This window comes from Daphnia pulex, chromosome 2 (genome assembly GCF_021134715.1).
Source record: "Daphnia pulex isolate KAP4 chromosome 2, ASM2113471v1".
Taxonomy (NCBI): Eukaryota; Metazoa; Arthropoda; class Branchiopoda; order Diplostraca; family Daphniidae; genus Daphnia; species Daphnia pulex.
Genome location: NC_060018.1, coordinates 6,362,343 through 6,383,655, shown reverse-complemented (window position 1 = coordinate 6,383,655; position 21,313 = coordinate 6,362,343). Strand labels below are relative to the sequence as shown.

At 42.3% G+C, this 21,313-nt stretch overlaps 3 protein-coding genes and 1 long non-coding RNA gene across 5 annotated transcripts; 2 read left to right on the top strand and 2 right to left on the bottom strand.

Annotated features, from left to right (window-relative positions):
* Nucleotides 1-138: 138 nt before the first annotated feature.
* LOC124209798 lies at nt 139-5,139 on the top strand. Of its 2 annotated transcripts, none has more exons than XM_046607996.1 (5): nt 139-426; nt 1,427-1,523; nt 2,559-2,718; nt 2,925-3,248; nt 3,311-5,139. In XM_046607996.1, exons 1-5 carry the CDS (start codon nt 275-277, stop codon nt 3,706-3,708), a joined length of 1,131 nt encoding a protein of 376 aa, XP_046463952.1. In that variant the 5' UTR covers nt 139-274; the 3' UTR covers nt 3,709-5,139. The 2 variants fall into 2 exon arrangements, with proteins under 2 accessions (XP_046463952.1, XP_046463958.1); XM_046608002.1 differs by having other exon boundaries at nt 161-426; nt 2,925-3,206.
* A 97-nt stretch (nt 5,140-5,236) lies between these two features.
* Nucleotides 5,237-12,426, top strand: LOC124209768 (DNA excision repair protein ERCC-6-like). The gene is made up of 11 exons (XM_046607946.1): nt 5,237-6,023; nt 8,787-8,999; nt 9,068-9,665; nt 9,727-9,872; nt 9,929-10,108; nt 10,174-10,305; nt 10,371-10,545; nt 10,616-11,293; nt 11,363-11,460; nt 11,521-11,627; nt 11,696-12,426. The coding sequence occupies exons 1-11, from the start codon at nt 5,298-5,300 to the stop codon at nt 12,228-12,230; spliced, it is 3,588 nt and encodes a 1,195-aa protein (XP_046463902.1). The 5' UTR covers nt 5,237-5,297; the 3' UTR covers nt 12,231-12,426.
* Nucleotides 6,103-8,644, bottom strand: LOC124209811. Its single transcript, XM_046608008.1, has 2 exons — nt 7,882-8,644; nt 6,103-6,375 (listed from the first exon to the last, which is right to left on the bottom strand). The coding sequence occupies exons 1-2, from the start codon at nt 8,616-8,618 to the stop codon at nt 6,288-6,290; spliced, it is 825 nt and encodes a 274-aa protein (XP_046463964.1). The 5' UTR covers nt 8,619-8,644; the 3' UTR covers nt 6,103-6,287.
* A 5,359-nt stretch (nt 12,427-17,785) lies between the features above and the next one.
* On the bottom strand, nt 17,786-18,197 carry LOC124205438. The gene is made up of 2 exons (XR_006879315.1): nt 18,072-18,197; nt 17,786-18,010 (listed from the first exon to the last, which is right to left on the bottom strand). It is a non-coding gene; the product is annotated as an uncharacterized LOC124205438 (long non-coding RNA).
* Nucleotides 18,198-21,313: the final 3,116 nt, after the last annotated feature.

Genomic DNA, 21,313 nt, shown 5'->3' with positions numbered 1-21,313 from the left:
ATACACTGAAAATTTTAATTATTTAAAAATGTTGATCAATTTAAAAAGAAAGTGGGTCTAATTAGGCCTATTGAGGGAACGCTATGCAAGCGACAATGCTGTAGTAAACAGACATCTAGCGAGGAAAATTCGAATTGTGAATAGAGAGCGCCTGCACTCCCTGCAGCCAAGGTAGACCCGTAGTTGCCGACAGTCCTTCCTTGTGTTACAGAGTCGATAGAAGTTTGTGTTGGGTTTTGCTTGTGAGTTAGTGACAGTCCTCTATTAAACAGGAATGGCCTCCGTCAAAGAAACGGGGAGTTTTTTCACTCATGGCGATTCGAAACAGTATGAATTTGTCCTAACTCTCTACCCACAAGCCTTAAAACTTAAAGCCAAGGAGAAGAAACTCAAGAAGCCCGAAGACCTGCTGAAACTCGACGCATGGTAAATTTGTCTTTCTACTCTCTTCGCGTCCTTGTTTATTGGTGGATGCATCTTGTAAGCTAGTGTGTTGTCAAACGTGTCCCCCAACTCATGGTTGCTAGTTAAGAGCTCGCAACTGCTGTTTAAACTATGCTGATAGAGAGAGTAAGAATCAAAATTCTGTTTTTGGCTCACGACCCGTGCTAGTCTAGCCCGCCTTTCGAACGGACCTCCTTTGTCGTCGAGCCAAAGCCTCGAGCGCCATGGCAGGCGAAGCCAACCCACAGTCATTGACCGCGTCGCTGGCTGGCTTGGGAAGAGAGGAAGGGAAGGGAGGATTTCTAAACCCGGGAACCGAGACAAGAATGTTTTTTCCGTTCTTTTTCCTTTGTCTCCCTCCATTGCTCGCGCCCAACTCTATTTTTCTTATTTTCATTTTTCTCGTCTCTTGCTCGGCCATCCGCTGCCGAGTCCGACCGACAGTCCACTGAAATTGTCTTCTCCTTCACGGCCCTCTTTTCATCTCTCGACCGCGCCGTGATACACTCTCATGCAACCCGCTTTTTTAGTTGCATTGACAGTAGTACTCTCCAGTCGTCTCGTTACGGCTCGCAGCATATACTCTCCAAAGTCAGCTAGTTCGTATGAAATGCACGACTCGATCCCCCCCCCTCCCCTTCACACGGGCTCCCCAAATCAATAAGAATAGACTACTACTACCCCAGGCTACAGAAACCCGTCGACCTCGCTCGATTTCAATGGCCGCTTTTACTTGGGCTCGGCGTCGTAGTGTAGAACTCGCTCAAGAACGCGCATTTGGCCCTCTTTCCGTTCCTTATTTTTATCTCGCATCGACTATGGCACATATCAAAGACGAGAGAATTCATAACAACAAATCCCCACATTCACATACTCTGCTCACAGCCTTGAACTTGACACGCGATTAGTTTTTCACGTGTATGCGTGTAGTATCCATGTGGTTCATTCAATTCTTTTCATATTGTGCTTTTGTTTTCATCAGGTATCAAGAGGAATTACCCAAGAAAATTCGAGCTCGGGGTAAAGACGCACATTTGACCCACGACGAACTGGTTCAGTGTATGAAATGGAAGTTGACGGTATGTTGTTCAGCATAAAACATTGTTGTTTTGGTATTCTTCGCTAGTTTTTCTGTCATTATTTTTTGGTGGGCAGCACCGTTTTTCTTTGTGCCAGCACTGCAGTCAGTGACGACGATCAGCACAGTGCCAGCTCAAAACAAAAGACGCCATTAAGGTTTTAACGATGCAGCATGTTCGATGCGGGTTGATGCCCGGTGCTGTGCTGCTCGTCGTTGATGTATATCCCTTAGGGTTGCAACCCCCCACCATTTCCGCTTTTTCTCTCATTTCACATGCTACTTGCCTATTATAACTAGTATTGTGTTCCATTGAGCAAAATTCGTTAATGGAAGGTTAAGTGATTAGCGATTGCCTCGAGTTGTTTGGTTTTCTGTGTAAACAGAGAGGTCAATGGAGACCACGGCTGCAGAATCTTGTCCAACTGAATACGCCCCATGCAGTTGAAGACCAGAGCCGTGAAGCTTTCAAACAAATGGTCCTTAAAGGCGAAAAAGGCATCGAGTCGGCTATTCATAGTTTGGCGAAATTGAAGGGTGTTGGGCCGGCTACGGCTTCAGGTGATTTGAAAACTCAACGTCGTTATTCTGGATTTAAAATGCTAAACTCCAAAATGGAAGCCGAAATTTGTCGTAAAATCTGTCGCGAGAGAACAACGCAATTTAATTCACCTAAAAGTAGATTACAATTTGCTAATTGTCACGGCTCATCCCTTTTGTTTTTTAACTGCAATGATTAGTCCACCCTTCGAAATCCCGGTAAGGGTGTTATTTTTGTTTACAAGCTTTCAGTTCTTTTCTCCAACTTGCGAAAACAAAAGAACAAAGGTCAGTGATTCTATTTTATGATGGTAAGAAAGGTTATAGTTTCGCGGGGCATGTTCTATATGTCTTGTTTACTCTTTCGTCCGCTGGCTGTGGCTGATTATCGATTTTTTAGTTTAGAGGCAAAAGTGTGGCATTTGTTTTTCCTTTTTTTTTTTCTGGTTTTCTGGAAGGTTGACGTTGATGATTTAATTTGTGTTGGGGCTTTTAGAGAGGGAAATTTTACTCGCAAATGATCAACTTGGTGATGATCAACACTCCCAAAGCGGTGGCCACCGAGACCCGGAAAGCTCTGCGCAAACTACCCAACCTCGAATCCGCTTTGAATAACCTGAGTAGTTTGAAAGGCGTTGGAACAACCATGGCAACAGGTATGGGAGAGTTTTGTTTGTTATTTGTGTTTTTGTTTTGTTAAATCCTGGTGATGGGGTCACTTCAAATTGTCGAAGTCGTATACGAAGGCAATGATCTGACATGACAGTAGGTATATAACTCACAATATGCGCTTTTATTAAGTTTCTTTTCATATTAAGCAGACAGTGTTGATTAATGATTTTCTTATCTTGTGTTGATGCAGCTATTTTGGCAGCTGCCGCTCCCGAAATAGCTCCTTTCATGGCCGACGAGTGCCTGATGGCAATCCCTGATATCGAAGGCCTCGACTACACCGCTAAGGAATACCTCAAATATGTTCAGCACATCCGAACAGTTGTGGACCGACTCAACGCCGAGAACCAAAACAGTGCGTGGAGCCCTCACAGAGTGGAACTAGCCCTTTGGTGTCATTACGTCACCCGTAAACTAGAGCCATCTTTGCTGGATGGTATTCCTGGTCTGGAAGAGGAGAGCAAAGAAAATGGTACGGCAAAATCGAGTGATGTTGCTAACGGTTCCCCTACAGGTATCGCGATACTATCTTAAAAATCAATTCTTTTCTAACGAATTTCCTGATTGTTATTGCAGCTGTAGATGGGAAAGACAGTGAAGATTCATCTTCCGGGCCGCTTGCGCTGGCCAATACAGAGGATTCATCTGAGGCAACAAACGATTCCTTATCGGTGGTGATTAATTCTGAGGAGACAAGCCGGGAGCCCACGACTAATGGTAACGGTAATGATACCACCAATGATAACACCAACGACAACACCACCAATGATCACGATTCGTCACTGGCTGATGGCGTACCAACCAATGGTGCAAGTGTCGTGGCACCAGATGACAATGCTGCTGTCGTCGGAGGGAGAGATGATAATGCTGTCATAGGAGGAGATGACAATGCTGTTGTCGATCAAGAAGAATTGTCTTTGGAACCTTCGTCAAAAAAGATTCGACTCCAAGAGCCCGAGGAGGGAACCGCATAATCTCTCTACTATCCCACCTATCTGTCTTTTCTTTCCTTTCACTTTCTATATCTGTTCCCTCCTTTTTCTTTTATACAGTTATGATTCATTTTTTCCTCTTTTTTTTTAGAAAATGAAATTGAAATATCTTCTTTAAGTAATTACTCTCCTTTATTGGTCAACTTACGAATGGAGAGACGATGATGACTCTTCCGTATTGCCAGTCAGTCACAGACTAAAAGGACTTGTACTTGGTTTCAGTGCCTCAGCGGCGCAGGTAGGCCGATGTCAAAATATCCTCCTCCCCCCCCACTATAGGAAAAAAAGATAATCGAAAAAAACTGTACGATCCTTGGACTTTCAGCTAGCGAATAACCCATCTTGGTTATTTTACCCCCCGCTTTGCCAGCTTCAAATTCCCACACAAACTCTTTCTCTTCCCGTTCTTTTCAATGGAATCATTCTCCCACTTCATCGTCCTCTAGTTCCGGCAGATCGCAAGATGCTGCATCATCATTTTTAATATTATCTTTATTTGAAAAAAAAAATTTAGAAACAACCACCCGAATCGAACGTAATTAACGCCCAAAAATTTACAATGTGTCGTCATATTGGAATTGGAATGTTTGCTCTTTAGCTTCGGATTATTCTCTTTTCCGCTTGAAAGTTTGGAACGTATAGGGGAAAAAATCTCAATACATTTGCGGGTTGGCGGTTCTATATTAACATTCCAGTTACCTGAATCAATAACTGTTAAAGAAAGATAAATCGAGGCGGTCACGATACACACAGCGGATGGACTGAAAGAAGTGCAAGCCAGCTATTATCTTGTCAATGTAAAACTTTTCTTTTTCTTCTCTCTCTCCACCACCATCATACCTACTTCTATGTCTGCAAGTCTATTTTATAATCTTGTGACTTTCTTTCTTTTTTTTCGACACGCTCTTTCCCTGCTCCCGCGCCAACTATTCACAATCTCCCTCCCTTAAAAATCCTAAACTTATTTTGATGAACTCGAATCGGATTGAAATGGACGACGACGGAAAGAAAGGCTATCAATTGTTTTCCTCTATGCTGAAAGTGTTTCTATTGCAATGAAATAGTGTTGTCTAAAAAAGACTTGTATGTGCAAGCCTCTCGTGTGTATTTCTGCAATTGTTCGTAACCTGGAACATGCAACAGATTGTCTGACAGCTTCACTTTCCCACCTGAATTTGGGTTTCACACTCTTTACTTTTTTATTACCTTCGTTTTTTATGCCGAAAAACTTATTCCTCTTGATTTTTTTTCCCATTTTTTCCCGTCAACTATCAGCTGTTTCCTTCGGATTTCTTTTCGAATCTGTAGTGTCAAACTATTTAGTAATCCATGCCCTGCTCGATTGATCTGCTGTGTAATGTATCAGATCTTCGAAGAAGTACACGACTGAAAGTGTCTTTATTTAAAAGAAAATTTGGAAATCCAAGAAACTCGTTTTTTTTTATTTGAGTTTCGAAATGAATTTCCGGAAATCACACAACCCTGGTTTACTTGAGTTTACTGCAGACGAAGTAGAGAGTTTGGAATTTGGATCATGTTTGGATTTGACTTGACAGTCGGTCTATTTTGAAATGGAAGAACCTAACGAAAGTCCAGAGAGTGTAATTGCATCCGTTGTGAATGAAAATGAGACCCCGCGAGTCTTGCCCAACTTTCAAATCAATCGTGATATTATCGAAAGTGTAGCTCTCGAGAATCAATCAGAGGAATTGAGATCTCTGGGTATCACCGTGTATGATCAGTCAAAATTTGAAGAAAGTATTCTACGCCAAGTTGACGATGCACTTGAGGAACAAGAACGTCACAAGAAAGTTATTAATGCCAAGAAAATATTGGCTTCTAAAGATGGTGACAAGGAAAAAACTGTGGCTGACAAGCCACTTAAGATACGGAAAGAAACAGAAAAGGAAAAGATGGTCCGGCTTGGTCAAATGACACCTTTTGGCACTGTTCTAGGTTCCAGTGGCAAAACTACTGAGTTGACGAGCTTTGAAAAATACATGTTGGAACAAGAAAAGCTCCAAAATGTAAAGACAAAAGTTTCAACTAGAAAGGGCAAAACCCTCAAAAGCCCTGCATCTGTTGTGAACCTTAGCCCGGGGAAAAACATAGTTAAAAGAGTAGCCCCAAAATCACCAACCAAGACATCATCAAAAAAAGGATTTCATAATTTAAATGAATCCGACAGTGATTATGTTCCAAGTGATGAAGAATCTCCAAAACCCAAAAAGCCTGGGGGCCTTCAAAGAAAAAAGAGGAAACAAGAAATTGAGAAAGAATGGAATACTGATGACAGTAATTTGTAAATTGTTCGAGCGAGCTTTAGCTCGCGATGAGCAATTTGGATTGTTGGGGGAATGGAGTGAAGACATTGACTGTGTGCGACCTCTATATTTCAGCTGCTTCTCAGCAAACAAAAGAACAACAAAAACGGGGGATAGGTGAGAGATGGCGCTCAGGTGGGCGGACCTTTCCCTTAGACACATCAGAATTGGAAGCAAAAACAAACTGTGGATCTGGCTTAACGGAAAATGTGTAAGGTGATCCATGGTTCAAATGGCCTATTTGTTGTTGTTGTTCTGATCGCCTTTATTGGCGGGATTGGGTGAGCCACGGTCGAAATTGGATCTGCGGCTATCATTGTTGTATCTAGCAAAAAGATAGAAGGAAAGAGGAATTAGTGGGCCGTCAATAATCAGATGCTGCACCTAATTCAAGTTAAATAATATAATGATAACGGGAATGAAGTGGGCGGGATGGGTGGTTAGAAGACAGTCAATGTCTTCACTCCATTCCCCCAACAATCCAAATTGCTCATCGCGAGCTAAAGCTCGCTCGAACAATTTACAAATTGTCGGTAAATTCGTTCGACATTGACTGTGTCTTTAAAGCAAGATATAATCAGATATAATAAGATATAAGATAAGACCCCCTGATGGTCGACAGTTACCAACGCCTGATTGAAAATTGGAGCTCGTGGGAGCCCTGCTGGACTGTGTAACATGGATGCGCCACCAAATCGGCATTTCGTCTAAAAAGGCGTCAATACTCTTTCATACGAATAGTTGTCGGAGGGTTCCTTCCCACCGTGCTGCAGCTCTTGCTGGAATGAAAATTAACAAGGAAAAGCTAATACCTCCTTGACGCCAGACAACAGAGAGTTGTGGTTCCGTTGCTTACACCAACTGCTCCAAGCGACCTCAGCGGACTGGTATGCAGGGTGCGTATTCGATCGAATTGCTCCCAGTATGAGCTCGATAATTTCCTTCGGAAAGGTTCGTTCTTCCAGACAACTCCGGAGAACCACCGAGCGATAAAACAGATGGATTCGTTCCTGTCAATGGATGACCCTCCCCCAACGGGGAGATCAGCCTACTTGGATGGGAAGAGAAGGAGCGGAATTTCCGTTGCTAGCTCTATCAGGGACGGGAGGTCAGTGGTGTTGCTAGGGCAATCTCGGCTAGTTTCCTAGTCCTTATTCGTTTCATACTGCCCCCCTCCCTTCTTTAAAAAGGATGCATCCGACGCCCTGGACAAATCCGTCGTCGGGAAAACTGAGCGGACGGCCAGATGTAAAATCTGCCTTTGAAACCACCCAAGAAGGATTTCTAAGAGCCTCTTGTAAACGTGCCGAAAGCGTAAATTGCTCTCTTGACCTGATCAGATGATCATCCGGTTTGGAATCTAAGGGGATCCGAAGAGCACGGAAGTGTGCTGGGGCAATTCTATACCCGTGCGCCGAGATTAAAATCTCATCCCAATAAAGTTCGAGGCGAAGGTCGTTCTTCCGCAGGAAGGTTACCACTCCCCTTGCTAGTCTGGTGAACGCCCATCACATTGAGTTTAAAACGAAGGAGGGGGGGGGCACGAATTCGAAGAAAACGCCCCCATTTAAACTGAAGGAATTTCAAAAGGCCTTCAAAAATAGGAAAAAAAATTGAGACCGACAAGTATGAGTCAATCAAGTTCAACTTGGTGAGCCAACCCGCTCCCGAATAATTGGACGGGATCACAAATAGAATTTAGTTGTAGATATGGGGCCACCGTTGATAAATTCCACCGATCGAAAGCCGGTCTTGACAATTTAACATAAAAACGCGCTATGCGTCCAAGAGAAAAAACCCATAAAAGGAAAGGAGAATAGATTGGACATACCGAGATCCTTTAAAATTGGAATAGCGACCGCCTGAAGATGAAGGGGGGTGGCTGAAATCGCGACTCGATTGGCGTTGATCATGACCACCTTTAGATCCGGGCGCGCGAGGGGCTCCCGCGTTTTCGAGAGCGTTCAGAGTTTTCACTTGCTCGACCAGGGCCTGGGTGAACTTCGGACCGAAGAGGTGTTCTCCACCCGTTGGCAGGACAGCTTTGTCGTCTAGCAGTCCAATATTCTGCGGGTAGATTTGGGCCAGAATGTTGCGGCGTCGCGCGTTCGTGATGTCGTGGTACACCACCGCCCAGAGCTTCAGAGCTGTTTTGACCGCCTTGGCGTCGGCTCGGGATTTCTTCTTTTTCTTGAGCCGACTTGCTAGAAACATGATGGGCTTGACTAAGTCAAGGATCTTGAAGGTTTGATTTCTGTAGATTTTCTCGATTGGGTCGATGTTGACCTTGGCTGCCGAAGATGACTTAACTGCCTTCAGCCGGATGTAGAATGCATCATCTAGATTGGGGTTGATCAGCAGGTCGGCGTTCTTCTTTAGCTTGGGTCTAAAGGCCTCTCTAGCACTTTTCGCTCGAGTGTCATCTAAACCCGATACGACCCAGTCGGCCAAACTAGCTGACTTTTCACTTGAGAGACGAAATTTCTTTACGCCTCCTCTTCTTGATGAGTCGGAGCCTGAACTACTAGAATTTGAGCTAGAATCGCTTGACTGTTCGGGATCCGACATGATGTTTGCACAACGAGAGCGAAAAGAGATCTGGTGTGTCTAAGGGAAAGGTCCGCCCACCTGAGCGCCATCTCTCACCTATCCCCCGTTTTTGTTGTTCTTTTGTTTGCTGAGAAGCAGCTGAAATATAGAGGTCGCACACAGTCAATGTCGAACGAATTTACCGACAATTGGGAGTATTCTGAGGATGAAGAAACACCAAAAAAGAGAAAGTCCAAGAAAACTTCAGACCGGATTGTCGACGATGGAAATATCAACGACTTCCGAGAAAGACTAGCCGTACTCCCGCATTTCGAAACAGAAAATGAAGATTGTGAAGAATTCGAAGGTGGTTATCGAATACCTCTCTCCATCTGGAATCAACTTTATAATTACCAAAAGGTTGGTCAAAAGCAGTTTATAATTTATTCAATAAAATTAAAAAAGTTACAACATTTATTTTCAAATAGGTAGGTGTCCGATGGATGTACGAGTTGAGGTTGCAAAGGTGTGGTGGCATTCTCGGTGATGAAATGGGATTGGGAAAGACCATTCAGGTAGTAGCATTTCTCGCAGGATTGGCACATAGCAAATTGCTTACCCGGCTATCGAGTTATCGCGGACTTGGTCCTGTTCTCCTCATTACTCCGGCTACAGTGATGCACCAATGGGTCAAAGAATTCCACAAATGGTACCCTCCTATTCGAGTTGCAATACTTCACGAATCTGGTTCTCACACGGGTACCAGAGATGCCCTTATCAAATCCATCAATTCGAGCAATGGAGTGCTCATTACGTCGTACACAGGCGTGCCGCAGTACTCTGAACGTTTGCTGGAACTTGATTGGGACTATGTCATCTTAGATGAGGGACACAAGATTCGTAATCCGGATGCTCAAGCGACTTTGGTGGTCAAACAGTTCCGCACTTCTCACCGTTTCATTCTCAGTGGATCTCCTATGCAAAACAATTTGAAGGAACTTTGGTCGCTGTTTGACTTTGTTTTCCCGGGAAAGTTGGGAACCCTTCCAATTTTTCTACAGCAATTCGCGGTTCCCATTACACAAGGTAAAACTGCAGATAATCTTGGGTAAATGCAAACTATTAAATCAGATATTTTCCAACCTAGGCGGTTACTCTAATGCATCTCAAGTTCAAGTGGCTACTGCCTACAAGTGCGCTACAGTTTTGAGGGATACCATCAATCCGTATCTTCTGCGCAGGATGAAAGCTGATGTCAAAGATCATCTCCAATTACCCGACAAAAACGAACAGGTGGGATACAACATTTGCCGTAATGATTGGATGCTTTCTAACAATTGCAACTGCAGGTGTTGTTTTGCCGTTTAACTCAAGAACAACGGCAGTTATATCAAACTTATTTGGATTCCGGGGAAATCAAGAGCATCATTGATGGACGCTTGCAAATTTTTGTCGGCCTCACGAACTTGCGGAAAATATGCAACCACCCGGATTTATTTGACGGTGGACCTCCTGGTTGTAAGAAAGAGGTAATTCATAAAGAATAAAGAGAATAAAAACATAAAAATAATGTTTTAAATGGATACACGATCAGTTCAACGAGAGTGACCCCAAGAAACAGTTTGGATGTGTCGAAAGATCAGGGAAATTATTAGTCGTCGAATCTCTATTGAAAATCTGGAAAGAACAGAACCACCGTGTTTTGCTTTTTTCTCAATCAAGACAGGTAAGTGTCGAGATAAATTTCGTACATGTGTGTGACTTGTTATTTAATTTAAACCGTGTTTTTAGATGTTGGATATTTTGGAGTGTTTCATACGACAGCAAAGCTACAACTATTTACGATTAGATGGAACTACCAGCATTGGATCACGGCAGCCCATGATTGAGAAATACAACAAATCGGCAGATATTTTCGTCTTTTTGCTCACGACACGTGTTGGAGGTTTGGGTGTGAATCTGACAGGTCTGCTCGTATTTGCTCTTGTTTGGTACCGTTATGCATTTTTAATTTAATTCTCGTCCGTCAAGAACAGGTGCGAATCGAGTGATTATATATGACCCCGATTGGAATCCGTCCACCGACACTCAAGCCCGTGAACGCGCCTGGAGAATTGGCCAACAAAAGGACGTCACCATTTATCGTTTACTAACATCTGGCACCATCGAAGAAAAGATCTACCACCGCCAAATTTTCAAGCAATATCTCACCAATCGTGTGCTCAAGGATCCCAAGCAAAGACGTTTCTTCAAATCGAACGACCTCTACGAACTCTTCACTCTGAAAGATACCGACAACCAGTGCACAGAGACTGAAGCGATCTTTGCGGGAACGGGTTCGGAAGTGGCGACCAATCCGCACGACGGGCCGCCATCCGGCATAATGGACAAGCCTAGCGACGACGAATGGATGCGTCAGTGGAAAAAGGAAAGGGAAAAGAGAGAACTCGAATGGAAGAAATCGCTGGACAAACGCGAAAAACAAAAGACGAAAATGACTGAGACGGAAGAGGAAAAGCGGAGACGGAAGAAACGAGAAGCCAAAGAAAAGAAGGAAAAGAAGCGAATTAAAATTGACGGTGCGAAAGTGAAACACGTTGTTAAAATGAGTAGCCACAATTCAGTCGCTGTCGATTTGGATGATGGCAGCACTCCATCCACTTCATCCAATAACCAGGATGACTATGTTCTCCAACGGCTCTTTGCCAAGACAGGTAGCATTATCCTTTTCAATTTGACGACTGTCCAAGCCTTATTTTTTTATTGGTTTTCCTTGATAATAGGAGTAATGAGTGCCTTACGCCACGATAGTATTATCGATGCCGGAGATCCAGACTATGCGCTAGTGGAAGGTGAAGCGGAGCGAGTCGCAAAAGAAGCTGTAAGACATTTCTATTACGGCGTTCTAATATTTGATCTAATCAATTGGTGTGTCTTCTAGGTCCAAGTTTTAAAGAGTTCTCGCCGTAATTGTTACAGAGCCGAAGCAGGAATTCCTACGTGGACTGGAACAAGCGGAGCTGTCCGTCCTGCAGGCCCTACAGACACGTACAAAATTGCTCAAAGCTCTCAGCGTTTTTATGTATTATTATTTGGTATTATTTGATCGTTTCCAGGAAGAAGCCTCGCTTTGGTGCCAAAAAGAAATCCGTTCTTCCATCTGTCGGCGCTTGCACTTCATCACACCATGCGGAAATGTCGAAAGAATCACCTGGAGCTGTTGATGCCATTGATTTGCCGATTCCAGGAAGTTCGAATGCGGTTCTCAGTTCACAAGATTTGCTCAGTCGAATGCAAGCGAGGAACCGGTTGCTGGGCTTGCCAGGCAACAGTGCAGATGACTGTGCAGCAGGCTCTTCTTTCCGATCTGCCAATGAGGAAGAGTCGCTAATCTTGGAAACGCAATCGGCTCCGTTGGAATTCGCCACGGGCGTCGACTACCACACCATGACCGAAAATATTCGATCCTTTGTGGCCTTTCGTGGTGTCACACCTGGCCAAGTGACAACGACCGATATCCTCAGCGAGTTTGACGGAAAGCTACCCCTTCGGGGCGCTCCTCTCTTCCGTGCCCTCCTCAACCAGCTGTGCATTTTCACAAGAGATGTCCACAACCAAGGGATCTGGCAGCTGAAACCCGAATTCCAATGAAGGTCAATTTCCATTTCTCTTTCCCTTGGCTGTCGAAAATAATTAAACAAAATCCTCTGCCGTCTGTTTAATTTCCGGGTTTGCGTTTATTTACAGTTGATAATCTCTTGTTTTGATATACTCATTTGTGTTAGAAATCCGTTGAAATTGCCCCTTTTTATTGAAGATAAAGTACGTGCGAGTTTTTCATTGATAACTGGTTTCGTTTTATCTTTTTCAAACTTTGCCTTTTTACACTAATCCCATCGACGATAGATGGCTGGACGTTCACTGTTTTGCTAGCTGCTCAGCTCAATCTTCGCACAACATTTCGATTGAGGTAGGCCAAAACACCTGAACCGTACGAGTAATAATAATAAAATGAAGTCACTAGATATGAATGTATCTAGCCAAGACGATGATCCTGATAAGAAAAATTAAATTCGCGCACGCTTTTGGTTTGGAATTATATTACTCAACGATGTGAACGAATAGCATGGCTTCAGGGGGGGTTACTATTTGTCTCTAATCTTATTTTATGATAACGATTTTCTCAGATATTCAACTAGTAGATCCCCAGCAGGCGAAGAACACATGCACCAAATGTTCTGTAATAGGCTATTCGAATTTTATCGATCATGTGCGCAAAATTGCTAAATCAGAGATGGAAGCCATTACTTTCCGGATTGTTTGTTCTTTTTATGTTTCTTTGTGACGATTTTTAAAAAGACAACTTTCGGGCTGGCGTTACACCATATCTATAAAAGGTATAGACGAGCTTTCCGCTCAAAAACATATTTTCGACCTTAAGAGACACTATTTCAAGGTCTCACCTTCCTGTCAAATCGATTGTCGTTTGAAATGTAGCAGAATGAGGTCACTTCTTGGCAAAACAATGATTTCCACCTGGATGGATACACATTCGTAACTGATGGTAAATATTCACCAAACCCAAACCGCTGCTGCTGCTGCTGTCAATATTTTTAAAAATTAATCAACGAGGCCATCTTTTTTTCTTTCAGATTTGATCGACAAAGTTATTTTTGACATTGCGGTTAAAAGCCCCAAGGAAAAAATTCTTTCTTCACCTGGTTCGAAATCGTCGATCACCTTCCCGCAGAAGAAAAAAAAAATTCCGTTTCGGTTTTTATTCCACATAGTCCAGCTGTTTTGGAGGTGAACCACCGGCGACAGGATCGCGGCCGGCGAATAATGCGACTCGGAATTCCTGCATCGAAAGGGAACAACATTTGTTGTTGTGCGCATTCTGCCACCGGGGTCGGAATGAAATGTTTGCACCGCCCATGTCGTGCATTTGCCGAGGGACAGATGGGAATCGGAATCGATCACCCTTTTCGTGTTTGGGCACTCGTGAAACAAGAGACAAAGACAATACAGCCTTTAGGTTTTCTGTCTTTTCCTTTTTATATTTACTTGATGATATGGTTTTACAATGTCCTCGCGTCTGCACCGTTCCAAATCGTTCCGTCGGCGCAGCTCCGTAACAACAACTCCAGCAGCTAGTAACCTTCACATTCACGTTGCGGGACACGTGTTAAGGAAAAACTTACTATAGCCATCGGACTGAACTGCACGACTATTCCTGCTAACTACTATATCCTTGTCCGCAATTTGTTAATTTGCGAGCCATATAACCGCATTATTAAGAGCTATACAATCAGCAAAGGATGTATACATATCCGACTCCAGGAAGAATCTCAAATCAATTTCGTGTTTTATTTGTTATTTCCGAAAACTTAAAAAAAATCCCATCCCAGCGAAATTTTATACGACAAATTTAACCGTGAAGTCTCAAAGCTTGAATGATCCAGAACTCTGTGCTGTGCTCTCAGATTAGAAATAACGTCTCAGCTTTCAGCCTATATGGTCGCCCCTGTATACAACAGCCGAACGCAATAACTGGCTATATAATAAAAATCAAACATTAACATATTCACCTGAGAGAGATTATATCTAAGTTGCCGATGACGTTTGGAAAATGTAACCCGCGTCCCGCCTCTCCAGAAGAGAGATCGTTTGTTGATGGCCGAGTGGTGATGTAGTATAGCGGAAGGGAAAAGTCAGAGCAGCGCAAGGACGAAAAACGAGCGACGAGAGCAAGAGAAAAATTGGAAAACCCAACAGCATAAAGAATAAAAACGCACCACAACAACACGAAAATAGGCAAAGAGAGATACTCTATAGATCAGACGTCGCTCGGGGCGCTTATTCCAAAAATGATATTTATGGCGCCCTAACATTGTCGATTTAATTTGCCACCGGCGTGAGTCTGTGTGTGCGATCTGTGCCTATAATCTCTTCACGGTCCTTATTCTATAAATAGACATCGTCACTCGTTGGGTCGTTTGAAAGGACGACTCCCGAGACGAGAAGAGAAACAAAATAAAAGATTACACACAACAATTCCGACAAGAGTTTTTTCTTAGACAGCCAGGTTTTTTTAAACAGACGCAAGAGGAGGAGCGCTATTGTGCCCGCAGGCTATCCAAATAGCCAGAGAAGAGAAAATGGTGTTTCGTCTGGAGGAGGAAATCGTGACTGGAATTACATTTATTGACGAGTGCAACTCGAATTGGATTTGAATTGTTGTTGTTGTTGTTTTCCGGCCACGAGGTACGTACTCACGGCGGTTTTACATGATGGCGTTATTCGTTAATAAAAAGCCCTGACAGATACTGAAGACGGACTCGCACGACCTTTCTGTTAACGCCCCCCTCGGATAAAGTCTGCATTGCGGTTATATTGCACCTAGGAATGCAATTTGCAACGACTCTGCTGCTGGCCGAGACAACTAATCATCTCATCCGTCAATGTCATGTCTACTTGGGGGTCTATGAATCGCACATTGGACCGGATCGTCTGCGGTGACGTCTGACCGCGCTCTCATAGACGTGGACTTCGCTCACCGGTGCGTAGATTTTAATTTATACGTGGCTGGCGGTCCGGTCGCGATTTTTATTTAAAATCCCGCGATGGGCATCCCAGCGCACAAAAGTCTGGGAAACCGTCTACATATATACATATTCGATAAGTAAATGGCACACACAACAATTCTATCTTTGCGTCGATTGTTTTTATTCAGAGTGGCCGTTGTTCCTTGTCATCGGATGAGAGACTGTGATAAGACCGGGGGAATAAAGGCGGGGACAGAATTGGATGTCACGATTGCTGCACTGGACAGGTCGTGATCAGTCCTTTTTTTATCTTTTTTTTTCGTCGTCTCTTTCGCAACTTGGACACGTGTAAATAGATGGTCTGTTTTTTGTTGTTGGTTTTGTTTCGGTTTTTTGGCTGCTGATTTTTTTCCAATCCAAGAAAATACCTGTTGTTGCTGCATTCATTTCTGTTCTGTTCTGTTATATTCCGCTCTCGGCTCTGATACTTTTTGACGACCAGGTGGTGATACTGGCGTCGGAGACGGGACTGGACCAGTCACGAAAATAGCCATTGAAATCTCTCAATTCCATACAAGGAAATTTTGGGTTGATAAATATAGACGCAGATGACTGGCATATCTAAGACGTCAGTTTTCGGTTCGCTGGCTGCCTAACTTGCCTGTAAACTCGTATATTTTCCCGTAAATACTGCATTATTATATACTCTCACATTTATCAAGAGTCTTCGTCCTCACTTGATGCGGATTAAAAATTTTCTAAAAGTCATTACTATACTCTTGTACACCCGGCAACCCGTTGTTGCGATGAAGAATAAGAAACAATGGAATATACTCTTGTCTGCTGGCCTACGTGCTAACGATCGCGTAGGACACACCGTTTTGCGTCAGCAGACGGTCGACCTCCCATTTTTGTAAATTATTGTCTACATTTCGAATTAATGTTTCTTCTTTATTATTATTTTTCTTCTTCTTTTTTATTTTATTTTTTCGTTTGGAGTTTCTATTTTATTTTGCAACTATTGCGAGTAAGGAAACAACAATAAACCAAAAGTTGAACAAAAACATTCCATCAACGAATCGATGCGTGATTCCTAGCGATTATTTCTCTCTTCCTTGTACACCCAAAATTCATGCCGATATATAAGGCCACAGAAGATGTGTATCAAACAATAAAACGATAGAACAAAGTGGTATAAAGTCTTGTTGGTCAACCGTTTTCGTTGTAAAGATGTAAGACTTTATAGTATTTAATTGGGAGGTCGGTAGGTGGGCAAAAGAGGAGGTCTTATATACATTGTCATATTTTTTGGGCATTTTTCCGTTTCCATTTTTTTTCTACAGAAATTACTTGGAAGCGAACAGGCACAACACCTTTGGCGTTGCGATGGCCACGCTGCTACTTTCCCAAGACATTGTATTTTATTATTGTAATTTTTTTTTCTTTTTCTTTTCTTTTTGGTTATTCGTCCTATTTTAACGACCCGAAAGCAGAGAGACTATTGGTCGCTTGTCTTTCGAACAAATGGTCAGCGCATGTACCCTCGAAAAAGAAAATGAGTCTTTCTCCGTATTTGTATAGCCTGTACAATGTTTGTAAAAGAAAAAATTTCTTTTCGGGGAGATAAACAAATCGATACATAGTATTGTATAATATAAACATGGCCAACTCCCAAATCGCTCGCGTGTAATACACGAAAATATATATATAAAGGGTTCGTTTCCCTTCCTGCCCAACTTTCACCCGAAAAAAAAAAACAACAAACAGAATCCAAAATCCAAGTCAAAAGAAGAAAAGGGTCAAACGGTATAAATGTTGTTCTTTCTTTAGATTATGTTAATCGATAGAGAGCTACTATATAGAAAGAGTTAAAAATACAAAGATGCTGTTTGGATCAGTTCCCGGATCCACGCCAGACCACACTCAGAGTTTAGATGTTGTTGGAATCCCTTTTATATTAGAATATAAATAAAAATGTGTATTCGTTTCGAAAATGGTCACCATTATAAAAATAGAATTAGAGAGCGGGAATGACGAAATGACTGCGGTTGATAACATTACTTTTACTGTGCTGCCAACAGCAGCAGCAGATAGGAGAGAAGAAAAAAACGGGACTGTGTATAACTTGACCAGCACTCTTCAATCCATGTGCTGACACTCCAAAATAATTTCAAATAATTTAAAAACCCTCGGCGTGTGACCGACAGGTTGTTGATATCAATATTCAATTGCGCACCGGGTGAATAAATCAACCGGTCTCCGACCAAATATCTACATTTAGGACTTTTCAGACACAACACCAAAAGAATATCAAACAACAACAAGAGAAAAGAAAGGTGCTGTTGACTTTGACCATTCTTGTATGTTACATGCATAGTATATAGACATTTTAGTGTGTACAAGACCAAAGTGTTGTGTGCATAACAATAACTCAAAAGAGAGAGAGAGAGTACAAACAAACAGCGCACACAAAAAGAAATGGCCAAGTCAAGTGCGCACACTTGCGTGCAAAGTGGATGGCTGGTAGTAGGCGAGCAAACGAAATGTGCGCACGGCCGCGCGCTATTTGATTCCGCGCGGGACAACCTGTTTTGTTTTCTTTTGGCTGTTGGGGCCGAGCGTTTGTGTTCTTTTTTTCTTTTTCTTCTCTCTCTCTTTTTGGAATCGCTCAGGTCGCCCTTGTCTAGCGGCCAACAGTTGGGGTTTTTCTTGTTTTTTTTTAAATTTTATTGGTCCTTAAAGAGCTGGCGGCGTTGCTATTTCGGGCTGCTTTTCGTTAGACTCATGGCAATAAGTAACGGCGGTTTTCTCTCGATGGCCGGCTTAGCAACAGCCAGTCAGCCAGCCAGCAGCTTCCAGCCAAGAAAGAGAATGACGTCGGAGGATCTTTTCTTTTTTATATTTTACATTTGATCATCAAATATTAAGATATAGTATGTATATATACCTGGAACGATAGCCGCCTTTCTCCCTTCTAAATCTTCGTCTGTACATATTCATCCGGCCCTCTTTTCTTCTCTCTCTCTACTTTCTTGCGAAGGAAATATTTATACACACAAAATAAATGGATAGAAAATAGAAGATCCTGTAGAAATATTTTCTTTGTACCTGTCGTCCCAGACAATTTTTTACAAGGTAGAAAAATTAATAATTAAAGGGAAAAGTTTCAAATAAAAAGAGATAAAATTAAAGAAAAGAAAATTGATATGCTGCAGGTGATGCACTAATCCATTGATCTTTCCTAATTTATGCAAAAAAAAACAATTGAAACAACCTCACCAAATAAAACCAGGTGAATAAAAGGATTGGAGGGGAATCGATTCAAAGGGATGCAACTTACAAGTTTCTGGGCGGATGGATATCATCAAAAGGAGAGACGCACCGAGACTCGACTAAATAATTGCATCGACGATCGCATATTTGACTTGTTATTTTCTTTTTTTCTTTTGCTCTTGTTTGTAACTCGGAGGCATGATGACAAGAAACTCGTTTTTCTTATTTCCCACCTGGCTCAAAATGATCTCTCTCCTCTCTCGCTTGTCTTGTTCTCTCATTTTGGCGATTCTGCGTTTGAAACCAGACGAATAAATAAGACGAATCCCAAACACCGAAATCTGCCCTCTATACCACCTTATCCCTCTCTCTCTTTCTCTCTTGACAATAGCCAACAAAGTGATATTTGAAAAAAGGAGAGAAAAAGTGGATAACAAAAAAGAGTCGACATTGATCGCATGCATTGATCTCTTTCAAGGACCCTGAAGGACGTTCTCTCTCTCTTGTTGCGTGCGTCGTCGTCGATTGTATCGCCATCATCGAGGAGAGCTCTCTGCTCGGGAGAGTTTCTCATTAGATCGATCTGATGATTGCCCCGCCTAATTGACGGCACGCAGAATAGGCCAACACATAGAAAGAAATGGCGAATGACGTCATTCGTCATTTGGGGAATATATCTCAACTAAAATTTATTGAACGGAGAAGAAAATAATTGCAGTCTACAAGTGTGCTGTTGTATTATCTAGTTCTCTGATTGAATCTAGAAGACGAAATGAAAAGCGCCAAGCAGGTTTTTAATCTTTTCCTTATCTCTTCATTGATGCCAGTTATTTCTTTCTTCCTTTAGTTACCCGAATCTCATCCGCTTAATCAGAAATGCCGTGAAGGCCGCACGCAGCATTGTCCGTCTGGAAAATCCTGAAACACCCAAAATTGGACCCACACAGCAGATAAAGCGAAGATTATGGAGTTGTTAAAATAAAAAAAGAAAAAGAAAAACCCAAAAACCTTTTCTGAATGATCGTACCCGTTGCCCGGTGACTTGACTTCTTCTTCTGGATGTTTGGCCTATACTTATACCTGAACTGCGCTGCCTATATACCCACCCAAAAATAAAAATAGGAAAATCCCAAAACTGATGGCTGACGAAATTTTTCGTTTGCTGTTTGGTATTTTATGATCGACTGCGCTGCTGGGCAACGGAGGAGAAATGGAACTCAAAATTAAGTATCGAGTTAACATATTTCCAGTTATGTATATACAGCATGTTTTTTTTTAAGGGGAAATGCTGTATAGGTAAAATGTTTAAATGTTTTGTCGATGTGCGCTCCTCCGCGTACACCAACCGACGTCATTCGACGGGGCCGGCTCAATGCTCCAGCGACGGGCGTACGTGACCGTGCGAGTCACGGATGTCGAGAGACGCGGCCAGCGTGATGCCTTCTGCTGGATCTTTAATAAAATATTTAAAAATTTTTTTTCTTTTTGATATTTCCGAATCGAAAATGTACGAGGAGGAAATAAATAGAGAAATTTCCTATCGAGTAATATGAATCCTTTCGGTCGTTAAAAACCCAAAAAATGGAGCCAACAAAAAGCGCGCCCGATCCGCATTGATGCCTTAAATGACGGAAATATTAAAAATACAAAAATATATAGATTCGTATCCAATGAACTCTCCTTATCTCAATCCGCCCTCTCCCATTGAACGAAATGATGATCAAAAAAACCCATCGTAATATGGCCGAGGCCAGCTGGCTCTTTTTTCTTGAACTTCTCGTTTTATTTATTGTGTTTGTCCATAAAGTATGAAGTTGAGCAAACATCCGATGTCTTTCAACGACCTGCTGCGTGTTGCCATACAATGGCGAAAATTAAAGGAATAAACGAATATTTATGTCCAAGGTTTTTACAAGAGTAAAATTACTTGACTCTTTTTCATTTTCTAAATCCGTAGAACGAAATATTATTATACACATCCAGATGTTATTCGGTGTCGTCGGGAGAAGGATTTCGCCATCCACCGAGTCCTCCTTTCAGTGTTGCTAATTGAACCGAAACTAAAATGTTGAAAGGAACGAGGAGCCGGGCACAGTCTATGCTATAACCGACCCATATCAACAAGGTTTTTTGTTGGGGTTTTGCACGAATATCTGTGGTGGCTGTTGTTGGGAGGGAACAACAACTTGGGTCTGGTTTTGTCTGGATATTACCTAGCAGCTCTAATAGTTGTGTATATAGCCTATATACACCGACGTGTTGTGCTGTTGCCAGTTGCCATCCGGCCCAGCCTTTTGAACCCCCCCGTAGGTAACCAAGAAAAATCTATTGGCCGCGAGTTCAACCCAAAAACGCTTTCGTCTACATTATATGTAGCTGCTCCTATAGACTATAGCTCGACTCAAGAAAGTATAATATATTCATATTATTACGTATTTACAGTTTTCTCTTTGATTTTCTTTTTCATTCTTTTTTGTATATTTCGGCGTACCCAAATACTCGACCCTTCCCAACGACCCCGTCGATTCTCAACAAACACAAAACTGTTTTAATATGCCCTCGTCATCATTTTCAAACTCCTTAGATGGTTGCGCAACTGGCGGTCGCGTTCCTTATCTTAATTCTTTCTTTCTTTTTCTTTTTGGGTTTTATCTTTTATCTCCTTCATTATGTATAGATAGTTTTCTTGGACGTGTCCAATCTAGAACACGGTGACGCAACACCTGCGGTTGGATAAGAAGAACTAAAAGAGGGCCGGCTTTGTATATAAGCGCATTTAAGGTTACGCGAGACACAGCAAATAAAAGGGATAAGCTAGGCTGGCTTGGCTGTTGGCTCTATAGCTGAGCTATTATAAATGTTGTAAGAATAAAGAAAAGAAAAAAAGGAAAAATAAATAAATGTATATGTAATAAA